The 23,875-nt window shown below is 47.5% G+C and overlaps 1 protein-coding gene across 1 annotated transcript; it reads left to right on the forward strand.

Moving 5' to 3' along the window:
- Window positions 1–356: 356 nt before the first annotated feature.
- AQP11 (aquaporin 11) lies at window positions 357–20,726 on the forward strand. The gene is made up of 3 exons (XM_063951284.1): window positions 357–1,513; window positions 18,380–18,496; window positions 20,568–20,726. Exons 1-3 carry the CDS (start codon window positions 931–933, stop codon window positions 20,654–20,656), a joined length of 789 nt encoding a protein of 262 aa, XP_063807354.1. The 5' UTR covers window positions 357–930; the 3' UTR covers window positions 20,657–20,726.
- Window positions 20,727–23,875: the final 3,149 nt, after the last annotated feature.

Consider the following 23,875-nt stretch of genomic DNA (forward strand, 5'->3'; position numbering starts at 1 on the left):
AGTAGCGCATGCAGCATGAGGAGATGCAGTAACAGTATCGCATGCAGCATGATGAGACGCAGTAACAGTATCGCATGCAGCATGAGGAGATGCAGTAACAGCATTGCATGTAGCATGAGGAGGTACAGTAACAGTATGACATGCAGCATGAGGAGGTACAGTAACAGTATTGCATGCAGCATGAGGGGATACAGTAACAGTGTAGCATGCAGCACGAGACGCAGTAACAGTATAGCATGCAGCATGAGGAGATAAAGTAACAGTATTGCATGCAGCATGAGGAGATAAAGTTAAACTATGAAGCAAGAGGGGAAGCCCCGCCCATCTGACACTTCACTGTGATGTCATCACCACGCCCCTTTGCCTTGTCAGCAGTGTGCTGTACGTAGTGAATGAGAGAGAGAGGCTGCAGGAGTGCAGGGGGGCAACAGCTTCTGTCCCAGCCGGCGGGGGAGACAGCAGGAGCCGATGCAGGAAGTGTAGCCATAGTGACACAACAGGGCAAAAGTGTCAGTGACTGTGGCCCAGTACCCGGCACAGGAGTGAGGACTGTACACCCGGCTCAGGAGTGGTGACTGTGTCCCTGCAGCCAGCAACAGTAGTGGAGACTGAGCCCCTGCAGCCAGAAGTGAGGACTGTGCCCCTGTACCCAGGTGTCCCAGCAAGAGAGGAGTGGTGACTGTAACCAGCAGCACATGAGTGAGGACTGTGCCCCTGTACCCAGCTCAGGAGTGAGGACTGTGCCCCCTGTACCCAGCACAGGAGTGAGGACTGTGCCCCCTGTACCCAGCAGCACAGGAGTGAGGACTGTGCCTCTGTACCCAGCTCAGGAGTGAGGACTGTGCCCCCTGTACCCAGCACAGGAGTGAAGACTGTGCCCCCTGTACCCAGCACAGGAGTGGTGACTTTACCCAGCAGGAGAGGGGCAGCATGCATCTGGTGCTTGGCTCGGTGGCCCTTGTTGGCTGTGCCCTTCTGATATGTGAGCTGCTGCGGTGGCTGTCCCGGCGGTATTTGCCCTCTGGTCAGGGGCAGGAGCTGGCCCTGGAGGCGGTGGGCATGCTGCAGATGGGCTGCTGCACCAGGGAGATGATCCTGCTGGGATCTCTGGGGGGCCTGGACACCTGGCTGGCCCTGACCCTCACCTACCTGCAGGTGGTGCTGCACTGCCTGACTTCCCGGGGCGCCACCTGTAACCCGTGTGGCAGTGCCCAGCAGTGGCTGTGTGGCCGGGCCCCCGGGGCACAGACTGCCTTGCGGGTGGGGGCGCAGTTTGCGGGCGCTGCGCTGTCCTGGGTGCTGATGCCCCGGCTCTGGCTCCTAGGACTGTCCCCTCTGCATGGGGTGGCTGGGCAATGCAGTAACCCCATGCGTGTGGCCCTTGTGCCAGGGGCCCTGGTGGAGATGACCTGCACCCTGTGCCTCTACCTTATACTGCATTTCCTACCTCAGGTGAAAGCCCAACAACAGCCCCAGGTGGTGGCACTGACCATTACTGGCATCGTCTATGCAGGTGAGGAGACTCAGGGGTGGTGGCCTGCTGCTATGTAATAATAATAATAATAATAATAATAATAATAATAATAATAATAATTCTCCAGTCATGCAGGGTGATCTACCAGTAACTACTGTACAAGGAGGCTCCTCATCTGCTAATATAACTCCATACTGTCTTAGGCCTGGTGCCACGATAGATAGATAGATAGATAGATAGATAGATAGATAGATAGATAGATAGATAGATAAATAATGTTGCAGGTGTGTATCCGGTCACTGTAAGAACCAGAAAAGCAAGTTTCAGTAACGTGTATGTAACTCTGTGGTAGTGCTGCAGAGAATTGCTGCTAATTACACTTACCCATTTACAATTACCTGCAATTTATAACACTAGTAAGTGGTACTATGCAGTGTCCATGTGTATATACTAATACAGTTACTGAGAATTACCTCCAATTTATAACACTAGTAAGTGGTACTATGCAGTGTCCATGTGTATATACTAATACAGTTACTGAGAATTACCTCCAATTTATAACACTAGTAAGTGGTACTATGCAGTGTCCATGTGTATATACTAATACAGTTACTGAGAATTACCTCCAATTTATAACACTAGTAAGTGGTACTATGCAGTGTCCATGTGTATATACTAATACAGTTACTGAGAATTACCTCCAATTTATAACACTAGTAAGTGGTACTATGCAGTGTCCATGTATATATACTAATACAGTTACTGAGAATTACCCCCAATTTATAACACTAGTATGTAGTACTATGCAGTGTCCATGTATATATTAGAGATGAGCGCCGGAAATTTTTCGGGTTTTGTGTTTTGGTTTTGGGTTCGGTTCCGCGGCCGTGTTTTGGGTTCGACCGCGTTTTGGCAAAACCTCACCGAATTTTTTTTGTCGGATTCGGGTGTGTTTTGGATTCGGGTGTTTTTTTCAAAAAACCCTAAAAAACAGCTTAAATCATAGAATTTGGGGGTAATTTTGATCCCAAAGTATTATTAACCTCAAAAAACATAATTTACACTCATTTTCAGCCTATTCTGAACACATCACACCTCACAATATTATTTTTAGTCCTAAAATTTGCACCGAGGTCGCTGTGTGAGTAAGATAAGCGACCCTAGTGGCCGACACAAACACCGGGCCCATCTAGGAGTGGCACTGCAGTGTCACGCAGGATGTCCCTTCCAAAAAACCCTCCCCAAACAGCACATGACGCAAAGAAAAAAAGAGGCGCAATGAGGTAGCTGTGTGAGTAAGATTAGCGACCCTAGTGGCCGACACAAACACCGGGCCCATCTAGGAGTGGCACTGCAGTGTCACGCAGGATGTCCCTTCCAAAAAACCCTCCCCAAACAGCACATGACGCAAAGAAAAAAAGAGGCGCAATGAGGTAGCTGACTGTGTGAGAAAGATAAGCGACCCTAGTGGCCGACACAAACACCGGGCCCATCTAGGAGTGGCACTGCAGTGTCACGCAGGATGTCCCTTCCAAAAAACCCTCCCCAAACAGCACATGACGCAAAGAAAAAAAGAGGCGCAATGAGGTAGCTGACTGTGTGAGAAAGATAAGCGACCCTAGTGGCCGACACAAACACCGGGCCCATCTAGGAGTGGCACTGCAGTGTCACGCAGGATGTCCCTTCCAAAAAACCCTCCCCAAACAGCACATGACGCAAAGAAAAAAAGAGGCGCAATGAGGTAGCTGTGTGAGTAAGATTAGCGACCCTAGTGGCCGACACAAACACCGGGCCCATCTAGGAGTGGCACTGCAGTGTCACGCAGGATGTCCCTTCCAAAAAACCCTCCCCAAACAGCACATGACGCAAAAAAAAAAAGAGGCGCAATGAGGTAGCTGACTGTGTGAGAAAGATAAGCGACCCTAGTGGCCGACACAAACACCGGGCCCATCTAGGAGTGGCACTGCAGTGTCACGCAGGATGTCCCTTCCAAAAAACCCTCCCCAAACAGCACATGACGCAAAGAAAAAAAGAGGCGCAATGAGGTAGCTGTGTGAGAAATATAAGCGACCCTAGTGGCCGACACAAACACCGGGCCCATCTAGGAGTGGCACTGCAGTGTCACGCAGGATGTCCCTTCCAAAAAACCCTCCCCAAACAGCACATGACGCAAAGAAAAATAAAAGAAAAAAGAGGTGCAAGATGGAATTGTCCTTGGGCCCTTCCCACCCACCCTTATGTTGTATAAACAAAACAGGACATGCACACTTTAACCAACCCATCATTTCAGTGACAGGGTCTGCCACACGACTGTGACTGAAATGACGGGTTGGTTTGGACCCCCACCAAAAAAGAAGCAATTAATCTCTCCTTGCACAAACTGGCTCTACAGAGGCAAGATGTCCACCTCATCATCATCCTCCGATATATCACCGTGTACATCCCCCTCCTCACAGATTATCAATTCGTCCCCACTGGAATCCACCATGTCAGCTCCCTGTGTACTTTGTGGAGGCAATTGCTGCTGGTCAATGTCTCCGCGGAGGAATTGATTATAATTCATTTTAATGAACATCATCTTCTCCACATTTTCTGGATGTAACCTCGTACGCCGATTGCTGACAAGGTGAGCGGCGGCACTAAACACTCTTTCGGAGTACACACTTGTGGGAGGGCAACTTAGGTAGAATAAAGCCAGTTTGTGCAAGGGCCTCCAAATTGCCTCTTTTTCCTGCCAGTATAAGTACGGACTGTGTGACGTGCCTACTTGGATGCGGTCACTCATATAATCCTCCACCATTCTATCAATGGTGATAGAATCATATGCAGTGACAGTAGACGACATGTCCGTAATGGTTGTCAGGTCCTTCAGTCCGGACCAGATGTCAGCATCAGCAGTCGCTCCAGACTGCCCTGCATCACCGCCAGCGGGTGGGCTCGGAATTCTGAGCCTTTTCCTCGCAGCCCCAGTTGCGGGAGAATGTGAAGGAGGAGATGTTGACAGGTCGCGTTCCGCTTGACTTGACAATTTTCTCACCAGCAGGTCTTTGAAACCCAGCAGACTTGTGTGCGCCGGAAAGAGAGATCCAAGGTAGGTTTTAAATCTAGGATCGAGCATGGTGGCCAAAATGTAGTGCTCTGATTTCAACAGATTGACCACCCGTGAATCCTTGTTAAGCGAATTAAGGGCTCCATCCACAAGTCCCACATGCCTAGCGGAATCGCTCTGTCTTAGCTCCTCCTTCAATGTCTCCAGCTTCTTCTGCAAAAGCCTGATGAGGGGAATGACCTGACTCAGGCTGGCAGTGTCTGAACTGACTTCACGTGTGGCAAGTTCAAAAGGTTGCAGAACCTTGCACAACGTTGAAATCATTCTCCACTGCGCTTGAGACAGGTGCATTCCACCTCCTATATCGTGGTCAGTTGTATAGGCTTGAATGGCCTTTTGCTGCTCCTCCAACCTCTGAAGCATATAGAGGGTTGAATTCCACCTCGTTACCACCTCCTGCTTCAGATGATGGCAGGGCAGGTTCAGGCGTTTTTGGTGGTGCTCCAGTCTTCTGTACGTGCTGCCTGTACGCCGAAAGTGTCCCGCAATTTTTCTGGCCACCGACAGCATCTCTTGCACGCCCCTGTCGTTTTTTAAAAAATTCTGCACCACCAAATTCAAGGTATGTGCAAAACATGGGACGTGCTGGAATTTGCCCAGATGTAATGCACGCACAATATTGCTGGCGTTGTCCGATGCCACAAATCCACAGGAGAGTCCAATTGGGGTAAGCCATTCCGCGATGATCTTCCTCAGTTGCCGTAAGAGGTTTTCAGCTGTGTGCGTATTCTGGAAACCGGTGATACAAAGCGTAGCCTGCCTAGGAACGAGTTGGCGTTTGCGAGATGCTGCTACTGGTGCCGCCGCTGCTGTTCTTGCGGCGGGAGTCCATACATCTACCCAGTGGGCTGTCACAGTCATATAGTCCTGACCCTGCCCTGCTCCACTTGTCCACATGTCCGTGGTTAAGTGGACATTGGGTACAGCTGCATTTTTTAGGACACTGGTGACTCTTTTTCTGAGGTCTGTGTACATTTTCGGTATCGCAACCCTAGAGAAATGGAACCTAGATGGTATTTGGTACCGGGGACACAGTACCTCCAACAAGTCTTTAGTTGGCTCTGCAGTAATGATGGATACCGGAACCACGTTTCTCACCACCCAGGATGTCAAGGCCTCAGTTATCCGCTTTGCAGTAGGATGACTGCTGTGATATTTAATCTTCCTCGCAAATGACTGTTGGACAGTCAATTGCTTGGTGGAAGTAGTAAAAGTGGTCTTACGACTTCCTCTCTGGGATGACCATCGACTCCCAGCAGCAACAACAGCAGCGCCAGCAGCAGTAGGCGTTACACGCAAGGATGCATCGGAGGAATCCCAGGCAGGAGAGGAATCGTCAGAATTGCCAGTGACATGGCCTGCAGGACTATTGGCATTCCTGGGGAAGGAGGAAATTGACACTGAGGGAGTTGGTGGGGTGGTTTGCGTGAGCTTGGTTACAAGAGGAAGGGATTTACTGGTCAGTGGAGTGCTTCCGCTGTCACCCAAAGTTTTTGAACTTGTCACTGACTTATTATGAATGCGCTGCAGGTGACGTATAAGGGAGGATGTTCCGAGGTGGTTAACGTCCTTACCCCTACTTATTACAGCTTGACAAAGGGAACACACGGCTTGACACCTGTTGTCCGCATTTCTGGTGAAATACCTCCACACCGAAGAGCTGATTTTTTTGGTATTTTCACCTGGCATGTCAACGGCCATATTCGTCCCACGGACAACAGGTGTCTCCCCGGGTGCCTGACTTAAACAAACCACCTCACCATCAGAATCCTCCTTGTCAATTTCCTCCCCAGCGCCAGCAACACCCATATCCTCCTCATCCTGGTGGACTTCAACACTGACATCTTCAATCTCACTATCAGGAACTGGACTGCGGGTGCTCCTTCCAGCACTTGCAGGGGGCGTGCAAATGGTGGAAGGCGCATGCTCTTCACATCCAGTGTTGGGAAGGTCAGGCATCGCAACCGACACAATTGGACTCTCCTTGTGGATTTGGGATTTCGAAGAACGCACAGTTCTTTGCTGTGCTTTTGCCAGCTTGAGTCGTTTCATTTTTCTAGCGAGAGGCTGAGTGCTTCCATCCTCATGTGAAGCTGAACCACTAGCCATGAACATAGGCCAGGGCCTCAGCCGTTCCTTGCCACTCCGTGTGGTAAATGGCATATTGGCAAGTTTACGCTTCTCCTCCGACAATTTTAGTTTAGGTTTTGGAGTCCTTTTTTTTCTGATATTTGGTGTTTTGGATTTGACATGCTCTGTACTATGACATTGGGCATCGGCCTTGGCAGACGACGTTGCTGGCATTTCATCGTCTCGGCCATGACTAGTGGCAGCAGCTTCAGCACGAGGTGGAAGTGGATCTTGATCTTTCCCTAATTTTGGAACCTCAACTTTTTTGTTCTCCATATTTTATAGGCAGAACTAAAAGGCACCTCAGGTAAACAATGGAGATGGATGGATTGGATACTAGTATACAATTATGGACGGACTGCCACGGTTAGGTGGTATAAAAAAACCACGGTTAGGTGGTATATATTATAATAATAATACAATTATGGATGGACGGACTGCCTGCCGACTGCCGACACAGAGGTAGCCACAGCCGTGAACTACCGCACTGTACACTGGTTGATAAAGAGATAGTAGTATACTCGTAACAACTAGTATGACACTATGACGACGGTATAAAGAAAGAAAAAAAAATACCACGGTTAGGTGGTATATATTATAATAATAATACAATTATGGATGGACGGACTGCCTGCCGACTGCCGACACAGAGGTAGCCACAGCCGTGAACTACCGCACTGTACACTGGTTGATAAAGAGATAGTAGTATACTCGTAACAACTAGTATGACACTATGACGACGGTATAAAGAATGAAAAAAAAACCACGGTTAGGTGGTATATATTATAATAATAATACAATTATGGATGGACGGACTGCCTGCCGACTGCCGACACAGAGGTAGCCACAGCCGTGAACTACCGCACTGTACACTGGTTGATAAAGAGATAGTAGTATACTCGTAACAACTAGTATGACACTATGACGACGGTATAAAGAAAGAAAAAAAAATACCACAGTTAGGTGGTATATATTATAATAATAATACAATTATGGATGGACGGACTGCCTGCCGACTGCCGACACAGAGGTAGCCACAGCCGTGAACTACCGCACTGTACACTGGTTGATAAAGAGATAGTAGTATACTCGTAACAACTAGTATGACACTATGACGACGGTATAAAGAATGAAAAAAAAACCACGGTTAGGTGGTATATATTATAATAATAATACAATTATGGATGGACGGACTGCCTGCCGACTGCCGACACAGAGGTAGCCACAGCCGTGAACTACCGCACTGTACACTGGTTGATAAAGAGATAGTAGTATACTCGTAACAACTAGTATGACACTATGACGACGGTATAAAGAATGAAAAAAAAACCACGGTTAGGTGGTATATATTATAATAATAATACAATTATGGATGGACGGACTGCCTGCCGACTGCCGACACAGAGGTAGCCACAGCCGTGAACTACCGCACTGTACACTGGTTGATAAAGAGATAGTAGTATACTCGTAACAACTAGTATGACACTATGACGGTATAAAGAATGAAAAAAAAACCACGGTTAGGTGGTATATATTATAATAATAATACAATTATGGATGGACGGACTGCCTGCCGACTGCCGACACAGAGGTAGCCACAGCCGTGAACTACCGCACTGTACACTGGTTGATAAAGAGATAGTAGTATACTCGTAACAACTAGTATGACACTATGACGACGGTATAAAGAAAGAAAAAAAAATACCACGGTTAGGTGGTATATATTGTAATACAATTATTAGTGTTCACTCTAGGATTTTTTTAGGGCAGGGTGCTGACCTTGGGGAGGGCACATTTTTGATTCGGGGAGGGCACATTTTTGATTCGGGGAGGGCACATTTTTGATTCGGGAGGGCACATTTTAATTTAGAAGGGCAAAATGGTGTACATACTGTAATATGTATGCAGGTGTCTTAAACTTGCAGCACATTGTAGCTTATAAACCATCCTGGGACACCTTCGCTTCAATCTGACAGCACATTTTAAGTTTAAATGTGCCGTCAGATTGAAGTGAAGGTGTCCCAGAATGGTTTATATATCATTAATGTGCTGCCAGTTTATTTCTGAAGTGTCTCAATAGGGTTTATATAGTATATTAAACTATATAAATCCTATTGAGACACTTCAGAGTTAAACTGGCAGCACATGCTTCTATATAAACCCTATTGAGACACTTCAGAAAAAAAACTGCCAGCACGTGTTGCTATATAAACCTGATTGAGACACTTCAGAAATAAACTAGCGCACATCGTATTTTAAATGTGCTGTCAGATTGAAGCGAAGGTGCCCCAGGTTGGTTTATATAACATTCATGTGCTGCCAGTTTATTTCTGAAGTGTCACAATAGGGTTTATATAGTTCATTAAACTATAATATTAGTTGAATGCTGCCAGATTAAAACTAAAGGGGCACCAGGCGACCCATATACAGTAGGATAAATAGCTTAGTGTGGCAGCACTAGTCTTAGATGATGTTTGTGTGTCAATTCAACTTACTGGGGGCTGATGCTGCAGGAGTGATCGCGCTGGTCCCCCGTCACACACCGCGGAGCTGGAAGAAAATGCCCGCCACACTGATCCTACCCGGCATCCTCTTTTATTGGGTCATGTGCACAGAGGAGGGCTGGGTTTGCCTCGGCAGGAGAGGCAAACCCAGCCCTCCTCATCTCACCAGCAGCCTACAGTATTGCCGAGACCCGAGTGCTGTGAGCGCATTAGCGCGACAAGCCTGAGGCAGCGGCAGGGAGGCGTGGCAGCACAGCGGGAGCAGTGGCAGCGTAGCGGGAGGAGTGACGGCGCTGACAGCGATGCGAGAGGAGTGGCAGTGCGGAGAGAGGAGTTTCAGTGCGGCCCGGCGCGGCAGTCCTTTAGTAATCAGCAGGGCGGCAGGGCGGGCACAAACGGGCAGGGCGCATTCTGACACTCGGAAAAGGGGCAGGGCGCAGCGCCCCGCGAAAGAAGGCTAGAGTGAACACTAAATTATGGATGGACGGACTGCCTGCCGAGTTCCGACTGCCGACACAGAGGTAGCCACAGCCGTGAACTACCGCACTGTACTGTGTCTGCTGCTAATATAGACTGGTTGATAAAGAGATAGTATACAATACATACAACAATATACTACTATACTGGTGGTCAGGCACTGGTCACCACTAGTCACACTGGCAGTGGCACTCCTGCAGCAAAAGTGTGCACTGTTTAATTTTAAATTAATATAATATTATGTACTCCTGGGGGCTCCTGCTATAACAACCTGCAGTGCTCCCCAGTCTCCCCCACAATTATTATAAGCTTTGCCTTTTATACATTGATGTGCAGCACACTGGGCTGAGCTGAGTGCACACAGACTGAGTCACACTGTGTGACTGGCTGCTGCTGTGTATCGTTTTTTTTCAGGCAGAGAACGGATATAGCAGAGAACGGATATATTATATTAAAATAAATAAAAGTTAACTAACAACAACTGCACTGGTCACTGTGGTAAACTCTGTCTGACTCTGCACAATCTCTCTCTCTCTTCTAATCTAATTTCTAATGGAGAGGACGCCAGCCACGTCCTCTCCCTATCAATCTCAATGCACGTGTGAAAATGGCGGCGACGCGCGGCGACGCGCGGCTCCTTATATAGAATCCGAGTCTCGCGAGAATCCGACAGCGTCATGATGACGTTCGGGCGCGCTCGGGTTAACCGAGCAAGGCGGGAGGATCCGAGTCTGCTCGGACCCGTGAAAAAAACATGAAGTTCGTGCGGGTTCGGTTTCAGAGAAACCGAACCCGCTCATCTCTAGTATATATACTAATACAGTTACTGAGAATTACCCCCAATTTATAACACTAGTAAGTGGTACTATGCAGTGTCCATATGTGTATTTTTCTAATACAGGTTGAGTATCCCATATCCAAATATTCCGAAATACGGACTTTTTTGAGTGAGAGTGAGATAGTGAAACCTTTGTTTTCTGATGGCTCAATGTACACAACCTTTGTTTAATACACAAAGTTATTAAAAATATTGTATTAAATGACCTTCAGGCTGTGTATATAAGGTATATATGAAACATAAATGAATTGTGTGAATGTAGACACACTTTGTTTAATGCACAAAGTTATAAAAAATATTGGCTAAAATGACCGTCAGGCTGTGTGTATAAGGTGTATATGTAACATAAATGCATTCTGTGCTTAGATTTAGGTCCCATCGCCCTGATATCTCATTATGGTATCTAATTATTCCAAAATACGGAAAAATCACATATCCAAAATACCTCTGGTCCCAAGCATTTTGGATAAGGGATACTCAACCTGTACAGTTACTGAGAATTACCTCCAATTTATAACACTAGTAAGTGGTACTATGCAGTGTCCATGTATATATACTAATACAGTTACTGAGAATTACCCCCAATTTATAACACTAGTAAGTAGTACTATGCAGTGTCCATGTGTATATACTAATACAGTTACTGAGAATTACCCCCAACTTATAACACTAGTAAGTGGTACTATGCAGTGTCCATGTATATACTAATACAGTTACTGAGAATTACCCCCAACTTATAACACTAGTAAGTGGTACTATGCAGTGTCCATGTATATACTAATACAGTTACTGAGAATTACCTGCAATTTATAACACTAGTAAGTGGTACTATGCAGTGTCCATGTATATATACTAATACAGTTACTGAGAATTACCTCCAATTTATAACACTAGTAAGTGGTACTATGCAGTGTCCATGTGTATATACTAATACAGTTACTGAGAATTACCTCCAATTTATAACACTAGTAAGTGGTACTATGCAGTGTCCATGTGTATATACTAATACAGTTACTGAGAATTACCTCCAATTTATAACACTAGTAAGTGGTACTATGCAGTGTCCATGTATATATACTAATACAGTTACTGAGAATTACCTCCAATTTATAACACTAGTAAGTGGTACTATGCAGTGTCCATGTGTATATACTAATACAGTTACTGAGAATTACCTCCAATTTATAACACTAGTAAGTGGTACTATGCAGTGTCCATGTGTATATACTAATACAGTTACTGAGAATTACCTCCAATTTATAACACTAGTAAGTGGTACTATGCAGTGTCCATGTGTATATACTAATACAGTTACTGAGAATTACCTCCAATTTATAACACTAGTAAGTGGTACTATGCAGTGTCCATGTGTATATACTAATACAGTTACTGAGAATTACCTCCAATTTATAACACTAGTAAGTGGTACTATGCAGTGTCCATGTGTATACTAATACAGTTACTGAGAATTACCCCCAACTTATAACACTAGTAAGTGGTACTATGCAGTGTCCATGTGTATATACTAATACAGTTACTGAGAATTACCTCCAATTTATAACACTAGTAAGTGGTACTATGCAGTGTCCATGTGTATACTAATACAGTTACTGAGAATTACCCCCAACTTATAACACTAGTAAGTGGTACTATGCAGTGTCCATGTGTATATACTAATACAGTTACTGAGAATTACCTCCAATTTATAACACTAGTAAGTGGTACTATGCAGTGTCCATGTGTATATACTAATACAGTTACTGAGAATTACTTCCAATTTATAACACTAGTAAGTCAGTGGCGCACCCAGGGGGGGTTTCCGAGTACCCAGAAACCCCCCTCCACTAAAAAAAAAAAAAATTTCTTTTCTTTTTGCTGCATGAGTATTATTAATGGCTGTCTAGCGTCCTCTGCAGCCTGCTGTCTTCCTGGTGGCACTTGCAAGTGCAATAAAAGTTTACTTTATTTTAATTATAGTACATATATATCCATGTGCCTACATATATACACATGTATATACATACATACATACATACATACATATAAACACACACACACACACACATATGATATATATATATATATATATATATACATGTGTATATATATGTGTACTGTATGTGTGTGTATATATATATATATATATATATATATGTATGCATGTTTAATATGCTATGTATATGGGTTCACTACGATCTCCCGGCGGCCGGCCTCCCGGTGACCAGCATACCGGCGCCAGGAGGCCGGCCGCCGGCTTACCAACAGTGTGGCGAGCGCAAATGAGCCCCTTGCGGGCGCGCTGCGCTCGCCACGCTACGCGCGCCACACTATTCTATTCTCCCTCCAGGGGGGTCGTGGACCCCCACGAGGTAGAATAAGTGTCGGTATGCCGGCGGTCAGGCTCCCGGCGCCGGTATGCTGGTCGCCGGGAGCCAGACCGCTGGCATACTGAAGACCACCCGTGTATATGTATTTGTGTATGTATGTGTATATATATATATATATATATGTGTGTAGATATATGTGTATATATATATATATATATATACACACACACACACAGACACACTAGTTTTACGGACCCAGCATATACTGGGTCACCTCAGTCCCCACCCCCGTGATTGGCTCCGCCCAGTTCTGGAAACCCCCCCATGCAAATCCTGCGTTTGCCACTGTAAGTGGTACTATGCAGTGTCCATGTGTATATACTAATACAGTTACTGAGAATTACTTCCAATTTATGAGCAGATAGTGCAAAGAAAGCTACTTGATCCCTTGTTTAATATATCACACAAGAGGCCATAAGACTGGTCACAGTCCCAGTTCACAGCCAGGCCTCGCTTGTGTCGGGACTGTGTAGAATGAATATATTATAAAGTAAAAAGTCCAAGGCTGTTATTTATTACCAGTTGTTTATATAGCGCACACATATTCCGCAGCGCTTTATAGAGAATATTTGCCCATTCACATCAGTTCCTGCCCCAGTGGAGCTTAAGGCCCATACACACTGGTGATTTTGAGCTGAAAGCAGCTCGGTTTTGGTGTGTTGATCTGCTTTCAGCTCAAAGCCGCCCAGTGTGTATGCCCCGGCGATGAGCGCTGATGCGCGTTTCCGCTTCATCTCAGGCGGCAGTTGTTCATCTGCTGGTATTACCAGTAGATGAACGGCTTTCCATAATGCCCTGCTATGGAAAACCGTTCACCCCCGCTGACATCGCTGGGCAGGTGGGAAAATAGCTCAGTGTGTATGCACCATTACACTATATCCCTATCACTTGTACTAACACACACACACACACACACACACACACACACACACACACACGTTACGTTTGTTGGGATCCAATTAACCTACCAGTATATTTTTGGATTGTGGGAGGAAACCCACACAAGTACGGGGAGAATATACAAACTCCACACAGCTAGGGCCATGGTGGGAATAGAACCCATGACCTCAGTGCTGTGAGGCAGTAATGCTAACCATTACACCGCCCGTGCTGTTACAGCTGTGCAGTTGATCAGAGTGTCCTCAGGATGCTTCTGGCAGTGCTGCACTTCCCGATGTCGGTGACCTCTCTGCATGTTGTCATACACTCAGGGGGCGGCGCTGGCACAGCACTGAGTGTAGGGGCATTGTGGCATCGGGATGGTATTGGGATCCCAGAGCTTGGGATGTCGGCAGTCAGAATACCGACAGCGGCATCCTGACACTGAGGATCCTAACACCTAGTTGGTAAAGCTACTATCCCTAATCTCCCTAACCATACTAACCCTCCCTAATGGTACCGAACCCTAACCCTCCCTCCATGCAGCCTAACCCTCCCTCCCCTCCGCAGCCTAACCCTCCACGCAGCCTAAACCTAACCCTCCCTCCACGCAGCCTAAACCTAACCCTCCATCCCCCCCGCAGCCTAACCCTCCACGCAGCCTAAACCTAACCCTCCCTCCATGCAGCCTAACCCTCCCTCCCCTCCGCAGCCTAACCCTCCACGCAGCCTAAACCTAACCCTCCCTCCACGCAGCCTAAACCTAACACTCCCTCCTCGCAGCCTAAACCTAACCCTCCCTCCACGCAGCCTAAACCTAACCCTCCCTCCACGCAGCCTAAACCTAACCCTCCCTCCATGCAGCCTAACCCTCCCTCCCCTCCGCAGCCTAACCCTCCACGCAGCCTAAACCTAACCCTCCCTCCACGCAGCCTAAACCTAACCCTCCCTCCTCGCAGCCTAAACCTAACCCTCCCTCCACGCAGCCTAAACCTAACCCTCCCTCCACGCAGCCTAAACCTAACACTCCCTCCTCGCAGCCTAAACCTAACCCTCCCTCCACGCAGCCTAAACCTAACCCTCCTTCCCCCCCGCAGCCTAACCCTCCCTCCACGCAGCCTAAACCTAACACCCCACCACACAGCATCGGTTAATAACATGGGGCCTAATTCAGACCCGATCGTAGCCGTTCAAAATTTTGCACAACTACGATCAGCCACCCTGACATGGGGGGAGGGGCACCCAGCACAGGGCTAGTCCGCCCCGCATGTCTGGCCCTCCCCCCGCCGCACAGATACAAAAGATCGCACAGCGGCGATGCTTTTGTACCTGAAGAGTAGCTCCCGACTAGCGCTGGCAGGGACCTACTCGTCGCACTCCGGGTCGCAGCGGCTGCGTGTGATGTCATGCAGCCACCGCGGCCCACCCCCCGCACGGTCTGGGCATGCCTGCATTGCCCGGGCCGTGCCCTCCAAACGGCGGCCCTTCGCCGCCGGCCCGTCCCCTTCCGCCCAGCAACGCAGCCCATCTTCGTTCTTCATGCTTGCGCCACTGGCGGCCTCTGGCACATGCGCGATTCATCTAAGTCCTCCGGGGATCTGAGGCCAGCGCGCATGCGCCGTCTCCCCACCTCACAGCGACCTGTGCAAGGTGACCCGGCGCATGCGCAGAGAAGCTCTCTGGATGCAGAGGGCTGCCAATAAAGTTTAATACAAACAAAAAAAAAACACATGAAAGCAGCAACAGTGCTGCAGCGCCAGCCCTGACCTGGCGCAGTGGGAGAGGGGACATAACGAGCGGTGAGTGACAGTCCCGCCGATAATACGTCAGGGGGCCAGCAAATAGGTATATGCACAGCGCCCCAGACGAAGCGGCCCCATGCGCATTGCGATTGCCTTAAACTCCCGTTGTGAGACGCGTCATACATAGCGGTGATTCGGTAACAGCGGGAGTTAGCAGATGTTCTTACATCTGCCTCTTTATTTCATCTGGGTATCGGTGTCCGTGTAACTACTGATCAAACCGGCTGCCTGTGAATTTGAAATGAAGATTGACCCTGGAGGGCCTCCGAAAATACCTGAAAGCCTAGGGCCCCGGCCATGGGTTAATACACACCTGGCTGCAAGTGTGCTGATGTTACACATTATCCATTATATACTGATCGCACAGGCGCTCATCCCATACACACTGATAATAGCGTCACAGCTACAAGTTATTGGGGGTCATTCCGAGTTGATCGCTAGCTTCTTTCGTTCGCTGCGCAGCGATCAGGCAAAAAATCGGCACTTCTGCGCATGCGTGTGCGGCGCAATGCGCACGCGCAACGTACTTTCACAACGAACTATGGCCCTCATTCCGAGTTGTTCGCTCTGTAAAAATCTTCGCATCGCAGCGATTTTCCGCTTAATGCGCATGCGCAATGTCCGCACTGCGACTGCACCAAGTAAATTTGCTATGTAGTTAGGAATTTTACTCTCGGCTTTTTCATCGTTCTGGCGATCGTAATGTGATTGACAGGAAATGGGTGTTTCTGGGCGGAAACAGGCCGTTTTATGGGCGTGTGGGAAAAAACGCTACCGTTTCCGGAAAAAACGCAGGAGTGGCCGGAGGAACGGAGGAGTGTCTGGGCGAACGCTGGGTGTGTTTGTGACGTCAAACCAGGAACGACAAGCACTGAACTGATCGCAGATGCCGAGTAAGTCTGAAGCTACTCAGAAACTGCTACGAGGTGTGTAATCGCAATATTGCGAATACATTGTTCGCAATTTTAAGATGCTAAGATTCACTCCCAGTAGGCGGCGGCTTAGCATGAGCAAATCTGCTAAAATCCGCTTGCGAGCGTACAACTCGGAATGAGGGCCAATGTAGTTTCACACAAGGTCTGGCAAAGCTTTTCAGTCGCACTGCTGGCCGCAGAGTGATTGACATGAAGTGGGCGTTTCTGGGTGTCAACTGACCGTTTTCAGGGAGTGTTTGGAAAAACGCAGGCATGCCAGAAAAAACGCAGGGGTGGCTGGGCGAAAGCAGGGCGTGTTCGTGACGTCAAAACAGGAACGGAATAGTCTGAAGTGTTCGCAAGCGCTGAGTAGGTCTGGAGCTACTTAGAAACCGCACAAAATTATTTTGTAGCCACTCTGCGATCCTTTCGTTCGCACTTCTGCTAAGCTAAAATACACTCCCAAAGGGCGGCGGCCTAGCATTTGCACGGCTGCTACAAACAGCTAGCGAGCGATCAACTCGGAATGACCCCCATTGTTAGCTGATGTTACTAATATGAGACCCTCTGGCAAAGAAAAACTGAACTTGTGTAGCTTACTTATTATCCCCCCTTTCTACCAAAATCCCAGGTCCGACCCAGGACTCGGAACACGGTTCCAATCCGGGTCAAACCCAGGACACACTCCATTCCCACTGCGGCTTCGATTCCTTAATAAATAGACGCATGAGGAAGGATTTAATACTGAGAAGCTCATGAAATGACTTTGTAGTCGTAGATACTATTCAGTGATTTAATCCCCGGCAAGCAGAGTGCAGAGGCAACAGGTTACTGAGCTCAAAGTCTACAGAACGTTGAACTTTCACCCAAGGCAGGAATTTCCATGTCAGCTCTGGCAGAGCACAGAGTTTATGTGAAGGAATTATTGTGAAAGACACACAAGTACTTGTGAGATGGATCAGGGCCCCTATGGCAAGTGCAGTACAGTAAGGGAGTCCGGACACAAGGAAGCATTGCCCCTCTGACATGTGACTTATTCTGAGTTACACGGATGATGAAACGCGTTAGCTATCAGTGGTTAATTTTGCACTTGCATAAACCAAGCGCTATTTTTGGAGTTAATGATCACTATTCCCATCTTTGCTTTTGAAGGCATCTAAACGCCACATTTGAAGTGCCACATTTCTTAAGAAGGCCCATTGAGTATTACAGTGAAACCTAGAACTGCCAGCCGCCCTCTTTATTCTGATAGTTTACGTGTCCGTTACCAATAGCTGAGAATCAGACTCAATTGTACAACTACTGAGAATTGTGTAAAGCCACTCTAGATCTCTTACTAATGGGCATAGCAAGTCTCACATTCACGCCTCATGAATATTAGTCTGTACCTCAGTGATGTCATTGGTGATGTCACTGTTTTCCTAGCAAATGTTGTATTAGTTTGTCTTTACCCCCCTTTGATAAATGTACCCACTGTGTTTAAGGCTGGTAAGCCAACAAAATGACTGCATTGACTGTCTGCCTATTTATAACGCGGTTACTTATGTTCTACGTAAGGCACCGGGGACCTCTTGTGGCGCCATGTAATCAAAAGGATAATTACTATCATTATTATTATTACTATTATTATTATTATAGCAATTAGCAGAGTGGTAATTACAATATAAGGTAGCTAGACACATGATTAGTGCAGAACTGTTTATACGGATTTGTACATTTGTGGCGCACAAGAACGGTTTTCACTCACTAGGCCTTAGACAGCCTCCACTGTAACCACAGCTCTGACACTAGTCATCCTAGGTACATGCTTAGTAAATGACCCATTGCACTTTCAGTAAACCCCCCTCTGTAATTGGTTATTGCAGGTGCACACCTGACAGGAGCTGTCTTTAACCCAGCGCTGGCCTTTGCTGTCATGTTTATGTGCCAAGGAAGTACCCTCTCTCAGTACGTGACAGTGTACTGCATCGGACCACTGATTGGTGAGTTATGTTTATGTGCCAAGGAAGTACTCTCTCCCAGTATGTGTCTGTGTGCTGCATCGGACCACTGATTGGTGAGTTATGTTTATGTGCCAAGGAAGTACTCTCTCCCAGTGTGTGTCTGTGTGCTGCATCGGACCACTGATTGGTGAGTTATGTTTATGTGCCAAGGAAGTACTCTCTCCCAGTGTGTGTCTGTGTGCTGCATCGGACCACTGATTGGTGAGTTATGTTTATGTGCCAAGGAAGTACCCTCTCCCAGTGTGTGTCTGTGTGCTGCATCGGACCACTGATTGGTGAGTCATGTTTATGTGCCAAGGAAGTACCCTCTCCCAGTGTGTGTCTGTGTGCTGCATCGGACCACTGATTGGTGAGTCATGTTTATGTGCTAAAGGAAGTACCCTCTCCCAGTATGTGTCTGTGTGCTGCATCGGACCACTGATTGGTGAGTCATGTTTATGTGCTAAGGAAGTACCCTCTCCCAGTATGTGTCTGTGTGCTGCATCGGACAACTGATTGGTGAGTCATGTTTATGTGCCAAGGAAGTACCCTCTCCCAGTGTGTGTCTGTGTGCTGCATCGGACCACTGATTGGTGAGTCATGTTTATGTGCTAAGGAAGTACCCTCTCCCAGTATGTGTCTGTGTGCTGCATCGGACCACTGATTGGTGAGTTATGTTTATGTGCCAAGGAAGTAGCCTCTCCCAGTGTGTGTCTGTGTGCTGCATCGGACCACTGATTGGTGAGTCATGTTTATGTGCTAAGGACATACCCTCTCCCAGTATGTGTCTGTGTGCTGCATCGGACCACTGATTGGTGAGTTATAGTTATGTGCCAAGGAAATACCCTCTCCCAGTGTGTCTGTGTGCTGCTTCGGACCACTGATTGGTGAGTCATGTTTATGTGCCAAGGAAGTACCCTCTCCCAGTATGCCTCTGTGTGCTGCATCGGACCACTGATTGGTGAGTTATAGTTATGTGCCAAGGAAATACCCTCTCCCAGTATGCCTCTGTGTGCTGCATCGGACCACTGATTGGTGAGTCATGTTTATGTGCCAAGGAAGTACCCTCTCCCAGTATGCCTCTGTGTGCTGCATCGGACCACTGATTGGTGAGTCATGTTTATGTGCCAAGGAAATACCCTCTCCCAGTGTGTGTCTGTGTGCTGCATCGGACCACTGACTGGTGAGTTATAGTTATGTGCCAAGGAAGTACCCTCTCCCAGTATGTGTCTGTGTGCTGCATCGGACCACTGATTGGTGAGTCATGTTTATGTGCCAAGGAAGTTCCCTCTCCCAGTATGCCTCTGTGTGCTGCATCGGACCACTTATTGGTGAGTCATGTTTATGTGCCAAGGAAATACCCTCTCCCAGTGTGTGTCTGTGTGCTGCATCGGACCACTGATTGGTGAGTCATGTTTATGTGCCAAGGAAATACCCTCTCCCAGTGTGTGTCTGTGTGCTGCATCGGACCACTGATTGGTGAGTCATAGTTATGTGCCAAGGAAGTACCCTCTCCCAGTGTGTCTGTGTGCTGCATCGGACCACTGATTGGTGAGTCATGTTTATGTGCCAAGGAAGTACCCTCTCCCAGTATGTGTCTGTATGTTGCATCGGACCACTGATTGGTGAGTCATAGTTATGTGCCAAGGAAATCACGCTTTGGGCTCACTGAGAGAGATAAAGTATCAGCCAATCATCTCCTAAATGCCATGTTAGAGGCTGTGTTTAAAAAAAATGACAGTTAGGAGCTGATTGGTTGGTAGTTTCTCTCTCTCTACTTTATCACTCTCCCAGGCTTATGTCTTATGCAGGTAGCACTGGAAGATTAGAACCAGCATAAATGATCACATGATCACAGCAAGAATGGATGCATATGCACCAAAGCAGATTTGCCCATATCAGGCACTTAGGCTAGCCAATCAGGATTTGGCTGTGATTATTTTTAATGCAATTGAGAAAATAAAAGCTGCAATCCAGTTGGCTGCTAGGAGTTACCACACATCGGTGCACGCTGCAGCGTTGTAGGACATCCGTTCCCACCAAATAACCCTTACACTGGTTTCATTTGCAGGGATGGTTCTCTCCATCTTGGCGCTGGAACGCGGCATTCCGAAACTGGGGCTGGCTAGAAAGTCTCCAAAACTTCCAAAGAGGGACTGAGAGGTCGTCGAGGGTCCCAAGTCCTATTTGCCTTACTTGACTGTAATAAATCACATGCTGAAATAATGAATACTGCCCTAATAAATTATTAACATTAGAACCTGCATTAATCCACAGAGCTTCACCATTACCACTGTGGGTTATTCATAGACAAAGACGTTATGGGACCCTGCCGTAAGCAAATTAACCTGCCAGGAATTTGGAGCACCCCGTAGGAAACCCAGGGAGTGCATACAAACTCCGCACAGATTGTGTGCACCACTGAACAGAAGCCACGGACCTTGTGCTGCGAGACAGCATTGCTAACCACTGTGCCACCCTGAATCACACTGAAAATACGTAGATGTTCTTTAAGTGATACCAGTTCTGTGAGTTCTCTAGCGGGAAAAGGCTTTGCTTTGTTTGTTACGTTTAATGGTGTGGGAGATCGGCTTTTAACGAGAGCACTCTTATTTGAGGGCAGCGGAACTTTGAAAGCCTCCTCCTTGTACCAACGCTTTAAACACTAAGCATGGGAATGTGTATGTACAGGCTGGAGGATGTAGTAGAGTATCTGCACACACCAGCAGATGCCTCAAAACTATGAATAGCCCAGTAACTTAACCAGTGGAGTGGTTTTATTGAAGATATAAAAGGTACAGCTGTACTCACTGTTACATACGCTGGGTGATGAGCTTGTGTAGAGCAGGGTGTCATACAGCTCACCAGCCGTTAAGTTCATGTAGGTACCACATAGCGTTGCAGAATGCTGGATTAGTGCCTAAAACAGCAGGTAATAGCAGGTCTCACTAGAGTTACTGTCTTACACTGTGACACTCACAGTGTCTAAAGATACCCTTCCCCCACATGCCCTCGCTGGCCATCTTCGTACAGGGAATGAAGCTTCCCTGGAGGAGCAGCAACATGGAGTCTGCACAGTATATATTACAGGGATAATCCTGTAGTCTCTGCTGTTTGGAGAGGTTTATAAATGAAGGGTTCCCCCCATGACAGGCTAAGGGTAATCTCACCATTCGTCTTAAGGCCCCCATACACAGGTCCGACTGTGGACAAGTCGGACTTGATTTCCTTTGAAGCTCCCCGGCAGGGCTTCATACGATTTGGCACTTGATGTGCCATTTTTTACATGCGATATATCGCATGTAAAGGATTCCCGGGGAGCTACCGGTGGGGAACGGGCTGCGGTAGCTGCAGGAGGCAGGAGATTTGAAAACTCCTATTCAAATGAATGGGTGGCCACTGATTGGCTGAGATCATTGCCTCCTGACGACGCTACCGCAGCCTCTTTCCTGCATGGGGAGGATTGGGGGGGTCACTGAGGTGCAGAGCGAGGAGAGCGCCTCTCCTGCCCGGTGCAGGCCTGCTTGCATACACCTACGCCCTGATCAGATGCGATACATCACGGGGCCTAAAAAGCACCCGCGGTGTGTCACTGATGCATCCAATTCCAATAGATCATATGTGCTGCACATATGATCTCCAGGCTCCATGTGTAATTTCACTACACGTTTCATGATGTAGTGACAATAAATTTATCTTATCTCCGATCCAATGCGCAAAGGAACGCGCATCGGATCCGATGTCAAAGACATCCGATATCGGCCCAATCCGTCGGAATCGCATGAAAACAGGTCAAATGTCTTTTAGAGGTCTCATGGAACAACCATTTGTCTACCAGAAATATATCATTTCAAGGGGGAGATGTATCAAGCCACAGAGAGAGTAAATAAAGAGAGATAAAGTATCAAACACTGGACCTAATTCAGACCTGATCGCAGCAGCAAATTTGTTAGCTAACGGGTAAAACCATGTGCACTGTGGGAAGAGGGGAGGGGGCAGATGTAACATGTGCAGAGAGAGTAGATTTGGGTGGGGTGTGTTCAATCTGAAATCTAAATTGCAGTGTAAAAATAAAGCAGCCAGTATTTACCCTGCACAGAAACAAAATAACCCACCCAAATCTAACACTCACATGCAGGGCCGGTTCCAGCGCCGTTGGCGCCCCGGGCGGGAAGTAGGGGGCGTGGTTCCATGCAGGGGGCGTGGTCAGTTACGCCCCCTGTTCAGAGTAGCGCTGCTGAAACGCTGTGCGGTGCGCGATGACGTCATCGCGCACCGCAAACCAAAGGTCCTCTCCACGACGAGAAACTAGACGTGTAGCGTCTAGTTCCCTTCGTGGAGAGGACCTTTGCTGGGCGGTGCACGATGACGTCATCGCGCACAGCACAGTAAAGGTCCTCTCCATGAAGGGAAACTAGACGCTACGCGTCTAGTTCCCTTCGGAGCGGGGAGCGGGCAGCGGCAGGTCGTAGCGGGCAGTAGCGGATCTTGCCCTGGTGCGGCGCCCTCCGGATGGCGCCGGCCCCCTCCGGAAGGCGGCGCCCCGGGCAAAAGTCCTGCTTGCCCGTGGCAAGATCCGCTACTGCTCACATGTTATATCTGCCCCACCTGCAGTGCACATGGCTTTGCCCATTAGCTAACACATTTGCTGCTGTGATCAGGTTAGAATTAGGCCCACAGTCTGTAACATGACATGAGCTGATTGGTTGGCACTTTATCTCTCTCCAAGGGGGAGATGCCCATAGCAACCAATCAGCTGCTACCTATAATTTTATAGAATGCAGTTGATGTAACCTCAATGTTGATTGGTTGCCATGGGCAACTTCTCCACTGGCTCACTTCACTATGCTTTTCACTGCTTCATACATCACTAGAGGTCAATTTCCATCAATCGGTTTCGAAACGATGAAAAACAATCCAAACCAATGTTGTGTTTCGGGGGCTAAACACACACATTTACTAACAGGCTATTTTTTATACTGCTTATAAAATGTCAGTAAGTGTGTGTGTCGGCTCTTTTAAATCTATGAACATCGACCTTTAATAAAAAATAGCCCCTAGTGTAGGTGTCGAGGACATTGGAAACATAAGTATAATGGCTCTAAACAGGGTGCACTGCACCCAAACTATCAAAGCGTCCAAACTGGGAGATACGATCCTTAAAATCAGAATATATGTGAACAGCAGCTTCCTATGGGCACTTGTTCTAGGGAAGATAGATCAGTGGAGCGGTGAGAGGTCAAACATACCAAAGATTCCTAGTAAATCTATTTACATGTGTCTAACAAGCTAAGGGGCCCATTTATCATTGATTGCATTTGCAATGCGATCTAGGTGCGATATTAGTGCCCAAGATACCACTGCAGAATGCGATAAGGT

Source organism: Pseudophryne corroboree, chromosome 2, assembly GCF_028390025.1.
Source record: "Pseudophryne corroboree isolate aPseCor3 chromosome 2, aPseCor3.hap2, whole genome shotgun sequence".
NCBI lineage: Eukaryota > Metazoa > Chordata > Amphibia > Anura > Myobatrachidae > Pseudophryne > Pseudophryne corroboree.